This window comes from Lissotriton helveticus, chromosome 3_1 (assembly GCF_964261635.1).
Source record: "Lissotriton helveticus chromosome 3_1, aLisHel1.1, whole genome shotgun sequence".
Taxonomy (NCBI): Eukaryota; Metazoa; Chordata; class Amphibia; order Caudata; family Salamandridae; genus Lissotriton; species Lissotriton helveticus.
Genome location: NC_136061.1, coordinates 340,856,000 through 340,870,555, shown reverse-complemented (window position 1 = coordinate 340,870,555; position 14,556 = coordinate 340,856,000). Strand labels below are relative to the sequence as shown.

Here is a 14,556-nt window from a genome sequence, read left to right as displayed (position 1 = left end):
TGAGCTGCTTGGAGATACTGGCATAGATGGTGTTCCCATATTCCAACTTGTTAGTGACTAGGGCATGAGTGACTTTTTCTTGTGTTGCCTAGGAGCCATTTGAAGATTTTTCTTAGCATTCAGGATGTGATAACTGAATACAATAGCAGCATGTCCAGTTTTCTGCTAATTATTCTGAGGTTCCTGGTGTGAGTGGTGGTTGTGGGACTGAGTTCGGCTGGCCACCAGTGGAGCTGTTCTTGCCAAAGTTCACTACTTCTGTGTTGTCTATGTTGAGCTTGAGACAGTTTCCTTTCATCCAGTTAGCGACTTTGGTCATGCATGCTAGTGAACTTGTTCCTTGTGTTGGGGGTCTTGCCTGAGAGTTGCATGTCATAGGTGTATGAGAGGCTGTTTGTGTGCGTGGATGACATTGACCAGAGGGATCCTGTAAGTATTGAAAAGGGTGGGACCGAGAAATGAACCTTGAGATACTGCTGAGTTTGCGGGCTTCCGAGGAATAAGGTACTAGGCTGACAGCTTGTGTTTTCTCCTCTTTATCATTACCACCATTTCTAATCAATAAAGGAAGACATGCCAGTAACGCCACACACCAAACGTTAATTTCTAAACAAATTCCTTGAGTGTTGTCCGGTAGTAAACAGCAAAAACAAGGTTTGCTCCAGGTGTTCCCACATAAAGTATGTTGAAATGTTGCTGCCAGCAATGCTGATACCAGATTTACTCTTGCCAGCATATTTTACAGATTAGTCAAATTTGTAACATCTGCAGGTCCTTTATATGCTGGATGAAGGACAACTCACTTAAAATCAATACGGACAAAATCGAGGTTCTGGTCTTTGGCCCTCAGATCCCCATTTGGTGTGCTGCTTGGTGGCCCGCAGACTGTGGTCCCCTTCCTATTCCGGTCCAAACGGCTTACAATCTGGGGTTCCTCTTTGCTGAGGGCCTGATTTTTGATGCCCAGGTGAACCGAACAGTCAGTACCTGCTTTTAGATCCTTAAAATTATGAAGAAAGTTTTGCCGACTATCCCTTCGTAGCTATTTCGGCCCACCATCATTGTACTAGTCACCTCCCGGTTAGACCACTGCAATGCTCTGTACCTTAATATCAGCAAAGGTTCCTTGAACAAGCTCCAGGTGATGCAGAACGCGGCGGCAAGGGTGGTCCTTAACATCCCGAAACACCAGTCCGCCAGTGAAGGTATCCGTGCCTTGCACTGGCTTCCCATCAGGAAGCGCATCTCCTTCAAGGCTCTGAACTTGGTGTACAAAGCTATTTATAGCAAAGGCTCACCACACCTTGAAACCATGTTTCTGTGGTACACTCCAGGGAGAGCCTTGAAATCCTCCACTCAAAAGAAACTTGTCTCTCCCAGATTTCGCAGGTCCAAATGGAGTGGCCGCTCATTCTCTGTGGCGGCCGCTAAACTTTGGAACTCTCCGCCCCCTTCTATTACCACGGCTGACTCGCTTCCAGCCTTCAGGAAACACCTAAAGACCTGGCTCTTTGCCTCTTAGCTGGCTGCTGCTAGTCTATCTTCTTCTCTCCTTGCGCCTTGACACTTTTTGGTTTAATGCGATTTACAAATACTATCCTATTCTTTCCTAGTGATGGGCTGTAGCTAGGAATTTTGTGATAATTGGAGAATGTTTAGTTTTACCCATCGTTCCGATCACTTGCCCCAGTCAGAATTACTGCTTTGTTTCGCCTACCCCTATATGGCAATTTAGCTGCCATAAAACCTTCAACTAAACCGTTTCAGAAGACCTGTTCTGCTGAGATTGTGTCTTCAATGCTGTGTGTTCTTGCCCATGACTGCCATGCAAGTTATGGTGGCACCAGAGAGAAAAAAAGCATATTGTCACCAATGCACAGGTAGGAAACCCCCAAAACGTGGACGCTGAGTTTTGTTTTGTAAGGAATACCCCCACTTTCAAAAACAGAAAAAGGATGCCAATTGTTCTGCCATGGCAATTTAGTCCTGGTGACATTCATAGTAAGGTGGAAGTGCTTCTGTTACTTGTGACGAAAAATGCTTTCCAGCTTGACCGGAGTCTTTAGTTAGTGATGCCGAGCTAACAGAGGCTAGGGTTCCGTAGCTCTGACAACTAGCCCCAAAATGGTTAAATGAAGTCCAGTGATTTTAATCTGTGCCAAGGGAGATAATACGACTTTCTCTCAGTTGCAAATTGTGTCATAGTGGGAACCGGGACTATGATACAGTTGTGTGCTAAAACGCAAAGGCTTCTTCACTCAATTACTGACATTCACAATGGCCCCTTTCTCCCCCTTACAATCTAGGGAGTTGCAGGGACATCGCCCTGGAAGAGGAACAGACTGGTGCTGTTTCAAGGTTGAATATATGGATGACCAAAAGGTGCTTAGTTCTCCCTGGATTCTCCTCCTCACCATATCCTGCCGCAATCACCCATAGGACTAAGAGCATGAGTTGCACGTCCCAGCAATGCAGTGATAATTGGTTTTAAGGGTGCAACCTAGTGATACCTTGTAGGCACGTACTACTAATTGCCTGAGGAGAACTTATATGATAGTAAATATGACTGATTTTGCTTCCCATCCCAGGGAAACTATTAGGCAAGTTCTCAAACAAAAAATGAGGGTTGTTTTACTGCTGACTACTGCGAGGGCAACATGGATAGAGTAAGGGCTTCTTTCTACAAGCTTGATGCTCATCAGCCAGTTGCATGGTCTAACTTTCATGTGGTAGCATCATTTAGAAGGTCTAGGTGAAAATAGAGAAGGAAAGGAAGATTTAAGATGGCAAGAAAGTATATGTAGGAGTTGTTGAAAGTATGTGGTGATATACCTCAGTATCTTGAGTGCCCGCTGAAGAGATTTTTGTTACCCATAGTCTCATAGGAAATCCCAGGAGGTCTGATTCAACTGTTCTTCCTTCCAAGGGCTTTAACATGAGTATCTGCTAATGGGAGTACCTGGTATTTATGCCAGTTCACGAGGTGTATATTGTGTAATTTTCTCACTGTCCTTATTAGGTAAATGTGAGAGAGCATAGATATCCTTGAGAAAACAATTTCTGCATACGTAATAGTGAGGTACATGGTGTCCTTGACCCCATGCCAGACTGCTTCGCTAAAATGGTATAGAATGCCTCTGATTTTTATTTTGGCAAACATAATTTGATTAGGTGGATAATATTACGTAAGTAGCTATGAGCTCGCTTGCCATTACCTCAGTAAATCGAGATACAGCAACCTCTCACTTATTGCTTTGATATTCAACAAAGAGTGACAACTATTATGTAGCAAAGCTCAAAATTAAAGTAGAAGCACCCGATCAAAACACTGCCCCTAAAAGATGGTGATAAAACTGTACCATATTAAAATGATTTCTATTGAGTGGGATCTGAAACATAATTTTATTTTAACACCGTTTTTCTTTTACTTTTTCCTAGGCAGAAAAGTTGTTTAAGGTAGTAATGAGTTTAATGCTGGCTGCTGACACAACGCAGGTACGTGTTTAACCAACAATGATGCAGCTGATCTCTTCATGCTGTCTGTATCACTACATCATTTAGGATACCCATGTCTGACGCTAATGAAGGAATAGTCGTCACTGTTTCATTTACTTGATATATTCATCCCTTAATGCCTCTAACAGGTAGAAAACTTATGACAAACATATTAATTTGATATCTGTGAGAAGCACCATTGGGCTTTATTTTGAGCTTTGGCATGTGAGTTTTAATGTGTGCGTCCAAGCTGTTCTGGCCCATGCCCGATGCTGCCAGCGAGGCAACTGGACATTCACCCAGGAACTAAACGATTAAGTGATGGTTTTGCAGCGTGAGTCCTTTCTGGATTCACATGCTGTGCATTATTCTGCCATGTAGGAATTGGGTCTGGAATTGTCTTTTTTTTTTCCCTTGTTTTGATCATTGTCGACCACCATTTGGTGCCAGGTACGTCCCCTGTGTGACGTCAGACGGTATCCTGGAGGTCGATGTGTGTGGTAGCCAATCTTCAGATTATTTTTCCGCTGTTGGGTCTGGAAGCTTCGAAGATTTTTCTCCAAAAACATCAAGAAAACCTAAAAAAGGCTACAGTGAATCTCATCTTTCATCGATGCAAAACCGGGGACAAGAGTAGAGCTCCGGCGACGACACCACAGAGGACCTCGTTGGTCCATAAATGGCGAGGTAGGGGACATGGAAAATATCCCCTTCAAGTTTTGTCTCAAGTGCCACCACAAGTACGCTCAACGTGACCCACACGACGTCTGCAACCTGTGCCTGCCAAAGGATCACTCAAGGACAAGGATTGTGAGGCCTGCGCGGAGTTCCTGTCAAAATCACTCAGAAGCCGCCAAAACCAAACAGAGGCCCACTACGCCACGATTTCGCAGACCACAAAGAAAACATCTCTCAAAGACCTGAGCTTCTCCAGTGAGGAGGAAAAACGTGGAGTACCAGCAGAATCGATGCACGAGGGATCGGACTTCGACAGTTCTAGAAGGGGACTCTAAAAAAAACCATGCCTACAAGAAGGCAAGCGAAAAAACTAAGCAAATGGATAAGGTAAGACACCATATACATCTGTCGGAACTGAAGGGCCACGAACATAAGGCGCAACCCAAGGCAGCACGGACGTCGAGCAAAAAGGCGATGGAAGGTCAGCCACGATTAAAAGAACCCCAAGGAACCAAACCAAAGGTTACCAAGGAGGGAAAAATACCGAAGCCAGGGGTTGAACACGAACCCACACAGAAAAGCACTACGCCATCGAAACAAGACGTGGCCGCTAGTAAGAAGAGAACATCTCCGACGCCGAGAGAGCTCTCGAGGTCGAAAAGAAAAGGAAAAGACTCAAGGACGAAATGGCAAAGCTTCTCCAAACGAAGGAGGAGTTCGACACCTCTCTGAAAGATTTTCAAATACCTAAAACCACAATTGCCAAACCAGAGAACGTTGACGCCGAAGAGGTGTATGAGGTCGAGGGAGAAGGATCCATCCCTAACGCCCTCAAAATCGGACAAGTCACACCGCTACTGAAAAAACCAACAGCAGACCCCTCTGATCTAAACAATTACCGCCCTATTACAAATATTCCCACTCTCGCTAAACTGTTGGAAAAATGCGTACAGCTACAACTGACTAAACACATAGATAAGTTTGATCTCCTCAACGCTCATCAATCAAGCTTCCGAGCAGGGCACAGTACCGAAACTGCCATGACTCACATAGTTGACGACGCCCTCCAAATCCTAGACCAAAACAATACCTGCCTCCTCATCCTTCTTGATCTCTCCTCAGCATTCGACACAGTTAAGCATGAGAACTTACTCGATCTATTAAACACAAGAATGGGCATATCTGGGACTGTTCTCAAGTGGTTCACCTCCTTTTTACACAACCGCTCACAAAGATTCAAAAGCAACAACCTGATGTCCTCTCCGGTACCTGTATCGCTGGGCGTCCCTCAAGGATCCTCCCTCTCCCCAACACTGTTCAACCTAGTTATGGAACCTCTCACTACTTTGCTACAAACATCCAATGTTCACTTTCACATGTATGCCAACGACACCCAACTTTATCTCAAAATACAATCTCCCAAGGACATCATGCTTCTGAACACCACGATCAGAAACACCCAATCCTGGCTTGCCGAGAATCACCTCAAACTCAATGCGCTGAAGACTGAGTTCCTCCTGATCTCACCTCCCGGAAAAATCTCTACGGCTCAAACATGGCTTAAGCACTTAACGGCTCTAAATGTACAACCTACCATAGTAGACTCAGCAAAATCTTTAGGCATAACACTTGACGCCAATCTCAACATGCAGCAGCACATCAGCAAGGCAACCAAAGGAGCGAACTTCCAAATCAATACCTTGAGAAAACTTAAACCCTACCTTCCAGCCAAAGACTTCCAAACTGCAGTACAATCTATAGTCATCCCGCACATAGAATACTGTAGCACCGCCCTCTGCGGGCTCCCCCTAACTACAACGGCACCCCTAAGAGCGTCTCTGAACGCTGCAGCGAGACTCATCACTGGCTCAAAAAAACACTCGCACATTTCCCCTGACCTTAAATCCCTGAACTTGCTACCTTTTGAAGCCAGAATACATCTGAAAATCGCCTGCTTGACGCACAAGGCTGTACACATGAACTCACCCGCCTACCTCACTCAAAAGCTGACTATTTCTGGGGGCTCTAGAACTACAAGAAGCACAAACAATCTTCTGCTGAAGCCTCGAAGATTTCGGAAGGAAAAAACTTATAAACGCTCCTTTTCAGGAATGGCACCCAGGATCTGGAACGCACTCCCTAGTGGAATCAGGCTCATCTCCTCCAACAAACTTTTTAAGAAAGAAGTAAAAGCGATCCTCATGGCTAAATACACATGATCTATTATTCTGTATTTCTCATGAATCCGCCCTGTACTACCTGCCTGACCCCTTGGTCTATTTGTATTACTTGTATTATCGACTTATTTGATTGTATTCGTTCCCTCTTTGTATATTTGTTATATTGTTGACGCACCTGTTTAACTCTGCACACTCTACCTACACCACCTCAACTATCCCTACTCTTGTACTTCTGATGCACCTGTGTGACTATACACCCTGCACACACCTACCTCAACTATGCCTTTATGCTATCTCCAAAAGCATTTTAAGCACGCTTAAACAAGTATATGCTCCTTATTTTTGTACTTTTATATTATTGGCGCAACTGTTTGACTATGCTCCTTGTACCGACACTACCTCACTTGCGACCTACCTCTTGTATTTTGACCTACCTATGTAACTATGCACCTTGTACCTAACTACCTCAACTACTACTCTATCACCCCCTTGTACTTGTAAAGCGCTCTGATATCTGCGAAGATCTTGTTCGCGCTATATAAAACTTTCAAAATAAATAAATAAAATAAATAAGAAGAAGGTATATTCGACTCACCCCCAACCCAAGAACCTGGCGACGAAGAGCCCGAGGAATATGGGGAGCTACTGGAGGAAGAGGAAATCTCGGAAAATTTCGAGAATTCATGGAACAACCTCGACACTGAGAGCCCAGACAAGAAGGTATGCAGTTATTTCGAAAGCAATACCACCAGACAACATAGGTTTCTACAATGGCTTAGTCAATAGGGTAGTAGACCATTTCGGAGTTGGCCTCGAAAAAGAAACCCCCTAGCCCCTGCCATCAAGGGGACTCAATACTGGCTAAAGGCAAAGAAGCCTTCAAAGAACCAGCTTGAAGCAAGGGTGTGACACCCAGGGTTGAGAAGAAATATTAGGCCTCCTCAAAAGACCCTAAGTATATACAGGGAAACACAGTGCCAGGTTCAATTATTGTCACCAAAGCCAGAAGAAGGGCTAATGCATTCTTCAATACCAGCCCTCCTCCAGAAAAAGGAGAGTAAGAGAATGGACATGGTGGGTAGAAGAATGGAAAATGAAGCTGCAACACAGTGGTGCAATGCAAATTCCAACGCCCTACTAAACAGATGTGGCCCCCCACAATGGGACAAAATAAAGGAGATCCTCAAATTGCATGAGGAGGACAAGAAAAAAGCAAGGTCTATTGTCCAGGAAGGTAAAAAAGTGACCAATACATGCCTAAGTCAGCTATTGATGCTTTAGACACTGCTAGTAGGCAAATGTGCACAGGCACCACCCTCAGAAGACATGCCAGGTTTAGAATATCAGGATACAACCAGGAGGTTCAATTTTCCATCATCAATAGGGGACGCACTGTTTGGTAAAGAAGTGGATGAATCCCTGCTGCAGATAAAAAAGGACAACGAGACTGCTAGGGCGATGGGAGCTGTACAGCAAAGAGGTTCCTTTAAAAGAGGTGGTTTCAACAACAGAAAGACCACAGGAAGAGGTGCATTTGAGCAGGGACAGCAAATGTCACAGCAACCGTAAGGCCATAGCACTAGGCAACAATCCAGTCAACAGGGAAGCTACAAGACTGGCAACAACAGCAGAAGCAGCCATTTCGGGGGAAAGGCAGAGACCAAACCCCCAGAGGAAGAGGAAATGGCTCTAACTCACTCACTCACAGAAAAGAACCCACACAAACACCGGGGGGGGGGGTATCCTTTTACCCCAAACAGTGGAAAAATGGCACAACAGACAATTGGATATTAAATTTGGTAAAGTACGGGTATTGCATAGAGCTTACAAAGACACTATCTGCAAACCTACCAAAAACAAGAACATTTCTGAGATCAGAACTAACACAGCTAAATTCAGAGATCAAGGAACTATTCCAAAAACAAGCAATAGAAATAGTACCAAAACAGGAATGTTTCAAAGGAAACTACTCACCGTACTTCCTAGTACCAAAACATGACCTAACCCTAAGTCCAATCCTAGACCTATGGTTCATAAACAGGTGCATACTAACACAACGCTTCAAAATGTGTACTCTCCAAGAAATAATCCCTCAAATTCAGAAGGGAGACTGCATGGCAACAATAGAACTCAAGGACGCCTACTTGCATATCCCTATGAACAAAAGAGAAAGAAAGTACTTGCGGTTCCTACAGAACGGAGCACATTACCAATTCAAAGTACTTCCCTTTGGGATAAAGTGCCCAACATGTCATCACAAAATGCCTAGCCGCAGTGGTGGCACACCTAAGAAGGGGGGGAATCCACGTCCATCCCTTACCTGGACGGCTGACTCATAAGGGCACACTCAAAGCAAACATACCACAATCATGTTCAAACAGTCATCCAAACCCTACAGGATCTGGATTTCTCAATAAACCACAATAAATCTTCAACAAAACCAGAAAAGGATAAAACCTTCCTAGGAGCAAGACTAAACTCAAAGAGTGCGAGTGCGTACCCCACGCAAAAAAAGGATACATGCTATACATCAAGAAGCGACCCACTACCTGAGGGGACAATCTCTGACAGTGAGGAAGGTCATGAAACTCAAGGAGTGCGAGTGCGTACCCAACGCAAAAAAAGGATACAGGCTATATCTCAAGAAGCGACCCTCTACTTGAGGGGACAATCTCTGACAGTGAGGAAGGTCATGAAACTCATGGGCATGATGGCATCATGCATCCCACTTATCTCTCACACCCGCATGCACATGCACCCATTCCAAGAATGGCTTACCAACAGCTGGTCTCAAGCCACAGGGAGTTGGCAGGATCTAGTGGTTGTTACACAAAAGGTGCAAGTAGAGATACAATGGTGGGCATCCAACAACATAGCACAGGGGAGACCCTTCAGGAACCCAACACCATCTGTGACAATCACCACGGACACATCCCTCAATGGTTGGAAAGCACATTACAACCAGCTCAAAGTGCGTGGTCAATGAAACTAACAGGATTCCATAAAACACATCAACTTCCTGGAGATGAAAACGGCCTTTCTTGCACTGAAAGCATTCCAGAAGCTACATCCAGGGAAAGACTATCCTAATCCAAACAGACAATACAACAACAATGTTATGTCCTATCTGAACAAGCAGGGAAGTACAAAGTCCTTTCCCCTGAGCAAACTTGCCCCGCAAATCTGGAAATGGGCAGTAGCTCTAAGATTCAATCTACAAACAGTACATCTACCAGGAGTAGACAACATTACAGCGGATCAGCTGAGCAGACAAAACAAATGCCTCCACGAATGGGAGTTGAAACAGAAAACAGTACGATACCTTTTCAACCTCTGGGGGACACCAGTGATAGATCTGTTTGCAACAGCGCAGAGCAAGAAATGCCAACTCTTTGCCACAAGGTTTCCACACCACTTGTCAAAGGGAAATGCACTTTCACTCAACTGGTCACAGACATATGCTTACGCCTTTCCACCAATACCCCTGATGCAAAGAGTACTAGAAAAGGCAAACCCAAGATCTGGCGGCCTCTACTCTACAAAAACGGCGGGAATTCATGCCAGTTACTACATATCTACAAGAGCAAAAAGTGCCCTACTCCTGGGGGCACCCATTCCGTCTCATCTTCCGTTGGCAGAACAAGTTGGTTCAGGTGCGCTCTCTGGCGGTGGCATTGGATCTTCTGGGCTTGGAGCGACCTGACTCCTCGTCAGGAGACAGCAGCTCAACTAGCAGGCGAAGATGACGCTCTGCAGAGTGGCAGAGAGTGGGCAAACCTGTGTCGGCTGGGAAGCCCGACCTATCAGCAAGAATTCAGGAGAGGGGTGCCGCGGTCGCTTCTGTGGCCCTGGTTACTGACACAGAAACGGACGACGGTGAGGCGGCCTCATGAGACCGAGAGGGCCATTTGCAGGCGCCGGAGGGGGCTACCACTACGAGGTAACATTTGTGCTTTCTATCCATGCTCGTGAGGGAGGTCGATGTCACGAACTGGAAGACAACTGACTGGTGCCATGTCCCCCTGTCCATGAGACTTGTCTTCTTCTGCTATGTGTATTGTGTTTTTCTCTTGGGGGTGTTGGGGGGATGGGAGGGGTGAGTTAGGGGGGTAGTGGTGGTAGCAGGGGTTTAATCAGAGAGCTGACTCAGGGGTACTCACGAGCAAGGTGGGCCGGTAAGGGGGTGAGGGGGCATACGGGGCGGAGAGCCACTCAGAGAGGGTTGGTATTGGTACGATCGGATGGTCGCATGCCACACTCGTGACCTGGAAGGTGATGGAGGGTGGGGGAGTCAGTCATTCGACCACTCGGCACGGATGGCTGGTGCGGGCGACCCTTGAGGAGCGCTATCAAAGAGACTTCCAATGATGCCACTAACTCTAGGGACGTGAAATGTTAAGGGGCTGAATTCTCCCCAAAAGCGCCAATAGATCTGGAAATATATCATTGATCATCAGTTAGACATAGTTGGCCTCCAGGAGACCCACCTGGCCAAATCAGAGGACTCACTCTTTAAGCACAAACTGTTCCCGCTGATATATAGGTCCTCCGCCACCACGAACCAGAGAGGAGTGGCCCTTATGTTCCGCTCGACCCTTCATTTCCAACCTTTGGGAGTACAGAGTGACAGGGAGGGGCGCTGGGTTATGGTTAAGGGCCTCCTGCGGGGCAGACCCTGCACCTTCCTTGTGCTGTATGCACCTAACACTGGCCAAAATGTCTTCCTCCAAACCCTGGTGGGGAAAGTCGGAGATTTTGCTGATGGGCCGCTGATCGTCATGGGGGACTTCAATCTAGTGTGGCAGAAGGACCTAGATAGCACTCACTCACAAAGATCCGACACGGGCACGTTTTCCCCCGACACGCAACAAAAGATTTCTGACATGGGCCTTTTTGATGCCTGGCGCTTCCTATACCCCTAATCTAGATACTACACTTTCTTCTCCCACGTACACCGCTCTTATTCTCGACTTGACCACTTCTTCCTGAGTCAGTCCCTCTGAGGGGACCTCCGCGAGGCCAAGATCTTCCCACTATCTGTCTCCGACCATAGCCTGCTCGCGATGGGCCTCCGGTGGGGCGCGAAGAGTAAGGACAGCCCTAGATGGTATTTCCCGGCTTCCCTGGTCCGGGACAAACCCTCCTGTAACACTTTGCGAGGACTTAACCTCGCCCAACCTTTACTACGCCATCTTCATTGGTTACCAGTGAACGAAAGAATCACTTTCAAGGTTCACTGTCTGATCTTTAAAGCTTTCACTGGTCCCGCCCCTGCTTTCCTCAAGGCCCTTATCACTCCTTATCGTCCCCCTCGCACCCTGAGGTCTACTCACCTCTCTCTCCTTGCTGTCCCCTGTTTCAAACTCTCAAGATCAGGTGGCCGCAGCTTTTCTTGTTTAGCTCCTAGGCTGTGGAACTCCCTCCCTCTCGCACTTAAGTCATCTTGTTCCCTCCTCTCTTTCAGGAAATCCCTAAAAACAACACTTTTCCCCCACTAAATTCCTTTGTTCCCCTGCTTCCTCCCCTTCTTTCCCAATCCAATTAGCGCCAGGAAACCTCTGGTGACAGAGCGCTTAAGAAATCTGTTATAACATAACATAACATAACATAACATAACTTATAACGGAGTTTTTTACACTTAATGACCCAGGGGACACCTCGGTCTTCACCACATGTGATGCCTTTAAGGCGTGTTTTCGCGGGCACTGCATGGCACTGAATGCTGCTCTTAATACGCAGCGCTGTCGGGAAAGAGAGCAGCTAGAGGAAGAGCTCTCCACATTAGAGAAAGCGCATAAAGAAAACCCCTCCAGATTAGGATTGCGGCAGCTAACGGCCATCAGAGGTAAACTCCGGGCCCACTATAATAATAGGGCCGAATACACCCTGCTAAAACTACAGCGTCTTTCCTACTCCCAGGGCAACAAGGTGGGGAGACACCTTGCCAGGCAGCTTCGGGACAAGAGGGAACGGGAATACGTTGGGGGAATTCATGACACTCGGGGGGGGGGGGGGGGGGTTTGGGGGGGAGTGACACATCAGGACGAGGCGAAGGCTGAGCTATTTGGGACCTTCTACAAGAATCTTTATGCAGGGGATAACCTTGACGCTACTGCGCAAAACAACTATCTAGAGGGATAAGCACTGCCCCATGTTTCAGCAGAATGGAATGAGGCGCTCTCTGAGCCCCTCACCAGGGAAGAAGTATTGGCCGTCATTAAGGCTTTAAAACCCCACAAGGCCCCTGGGGCGGACGGGTATACGGTGATTTTCTATAAGACATTCGCCTCTGAACTCTGCCCATACTTAGTAAGGCTGTTCAACAGCATGGCGGAAGAGGGCGAGACTTCTAGCACAATGGCCGAGGCTCTAATATCTATCATTCCCAAACCCGGTAAAGACGCTAGTAAATGCGCCTCCTATAGGCCGATTGCCCTCTTAAATTTGGATGCGAAGCTTTACTCCTCTATCATTGCCCAGCGGCTCAACGACTTGATTCCGGCACTCATAGACCCGGACCAGTCAGGGTTCATCAAGGGACGCCAGACCCATGATAACACACGGCGGGTGATACACTTGATTGAAAAGGCCAATAAGTTTAAAATCCCGGCGGTTCTGGTGGGACTGGACGCCGAGAAGGCGTTTGACAGGGTGGACTGGGGATTCTTGTTCCTCACACTGGCCACCTTCGGCTTCTCATCCAAATTTTTAACTATGATTCGGGCAAATTACCTCTCCCCCCGATCCCGAATGGCGGTGATTGCCCACCTTCTCCCTTCTTTGAGCATTCACGGGGCACTATGCATGGGTTTCCGCTGTCGCAACTGCTTTTTGCCCTTAGCATAGAACCGCTGGCAATAGCGGTGAGAGCCAACCCTGATATTCGTGGACTGCCCTTCACTGGGGAGTCTCATAAGATTACTCTCTTTGCGGACGATGTCCTCCTCTCCCTCTCTGATCCGGCCCTCTCTCTTCCTCACGTACAAGCAACACTGGAGCGCTTCGAAGCGGTGGCGGGGTTCAAAATTTATTATGATAAATCCTACGTCCTTAACCTCACAATCCCCCAGTCTGAAGTTCCCCATCTCAAGTCGCTAAAACCTCTTCCGTGGACTGATTCCTCTATTCAATACCTGGGGATCCACTTGACCCCCACGCTGGGGAAACTTTACTCTGCTAACTTCCCTCCGCTCCTAGCTAAGATCCAGGCCGACCTGGCCCGATGGATACCCATGTTCATTTCTTGGCTGGGTAGGATTCACGCAGTTAAAATGTCCCTTCTCCCCAAGCTCCTGTACCTATTCCAGGCCCTTCCTATAGACCTCGATGAAGGAATTCTTCAGGCGGGTGAAGTCTATGATGCTGCGCTTTATCTGGCAGGGAGGTCGGACGCACTTCTCCTTCGCAATCCTAAGCAGACTGAGGAAAGAGGGGGCGTGGGGCTGCCTGATATTCACTTGTATTATAAAGCTGCACAACTCTGTATACTAGTAGAGTGGTCACAACAAGAATCAGAAAAACACCTGTTGCACATGGATAGGAGCGTTGCAGGGAGAACGATCTGGGATTTGGTGTGGAGGCCCAAGTGCGACAGGCCCAAGATTTGCCTATATCAGTACCCCCACTGGCACCACCCTGAAGGTTTGGGATTCAGTCTCCAGAGATGATAGGTGGACCACCTTCCCCTCCCCCTTCACGCCCATATACTTTACCCCGCCTTCCCCCCAGCGTTAACAGAGGGCCCGTTTGGGGCTTGGAAGGAGGGCGGATGCTTAGTGCTCACACACCTATTTCACAACTTTGACCCACTCACCTTTGACAGCTGCAGGAGGGACTATGGGGTCCAGGAGAATGAGCGATACCACCACGCTCAACTACTTCAGTGGGCGCTCTCCCCCAGGTGAGGGAGGCGGCCACTCGGCCTCTCACGAAGTTCGAAGCCTTCTTGACCAAGACATCCTCCATGAAAGGTGTCATCACTTTCCTATATTGGTTCCTACTTTCCACTGCAGTTACCCCTAGGCCTCGGTATATGACCATGTGGGAGGGGGTCCTTAAACAGGACATTTCAGACGCCGAGTGGACACACTTATGGTCAGACATTGCCAAGTTTAATCATTCGGTGGAGCTTAGGGAGGCACACATGAAAACTATGATGGACTGGTACCTACACCCCGCCAAGCTGAAATTGATCTTCCCTGAC

At 47.3% G+C, this 14,556-nt stretch overlaps 1 protein-coding gene across 3 annotated transcripts in view; it reads left to right on the top strand.

Annotated features, from left to right (window-relative positions):
• TTC19 (tetratricopeptide repeat domain 19) overlaps positions 1-14,556 on the top strand; it is a 217,180-nt gene that overhangs the window by 161,805 nt on the left and 40,819 nt on the right. For all 3 annotated transcript variants that reach the window (XM_078679988.1, XM_078679987.1, XM_078679989.1), the window contains exon 5: positions 3,439-3,495. In XM_078679988.1, the coding sequence (XP_078536114.1) occupies positions 3,439-3,495 (57 nt within the window). The remainder of the gene's footprint in view (positions 1-3,438; positions 3,496-14,556) is intronic.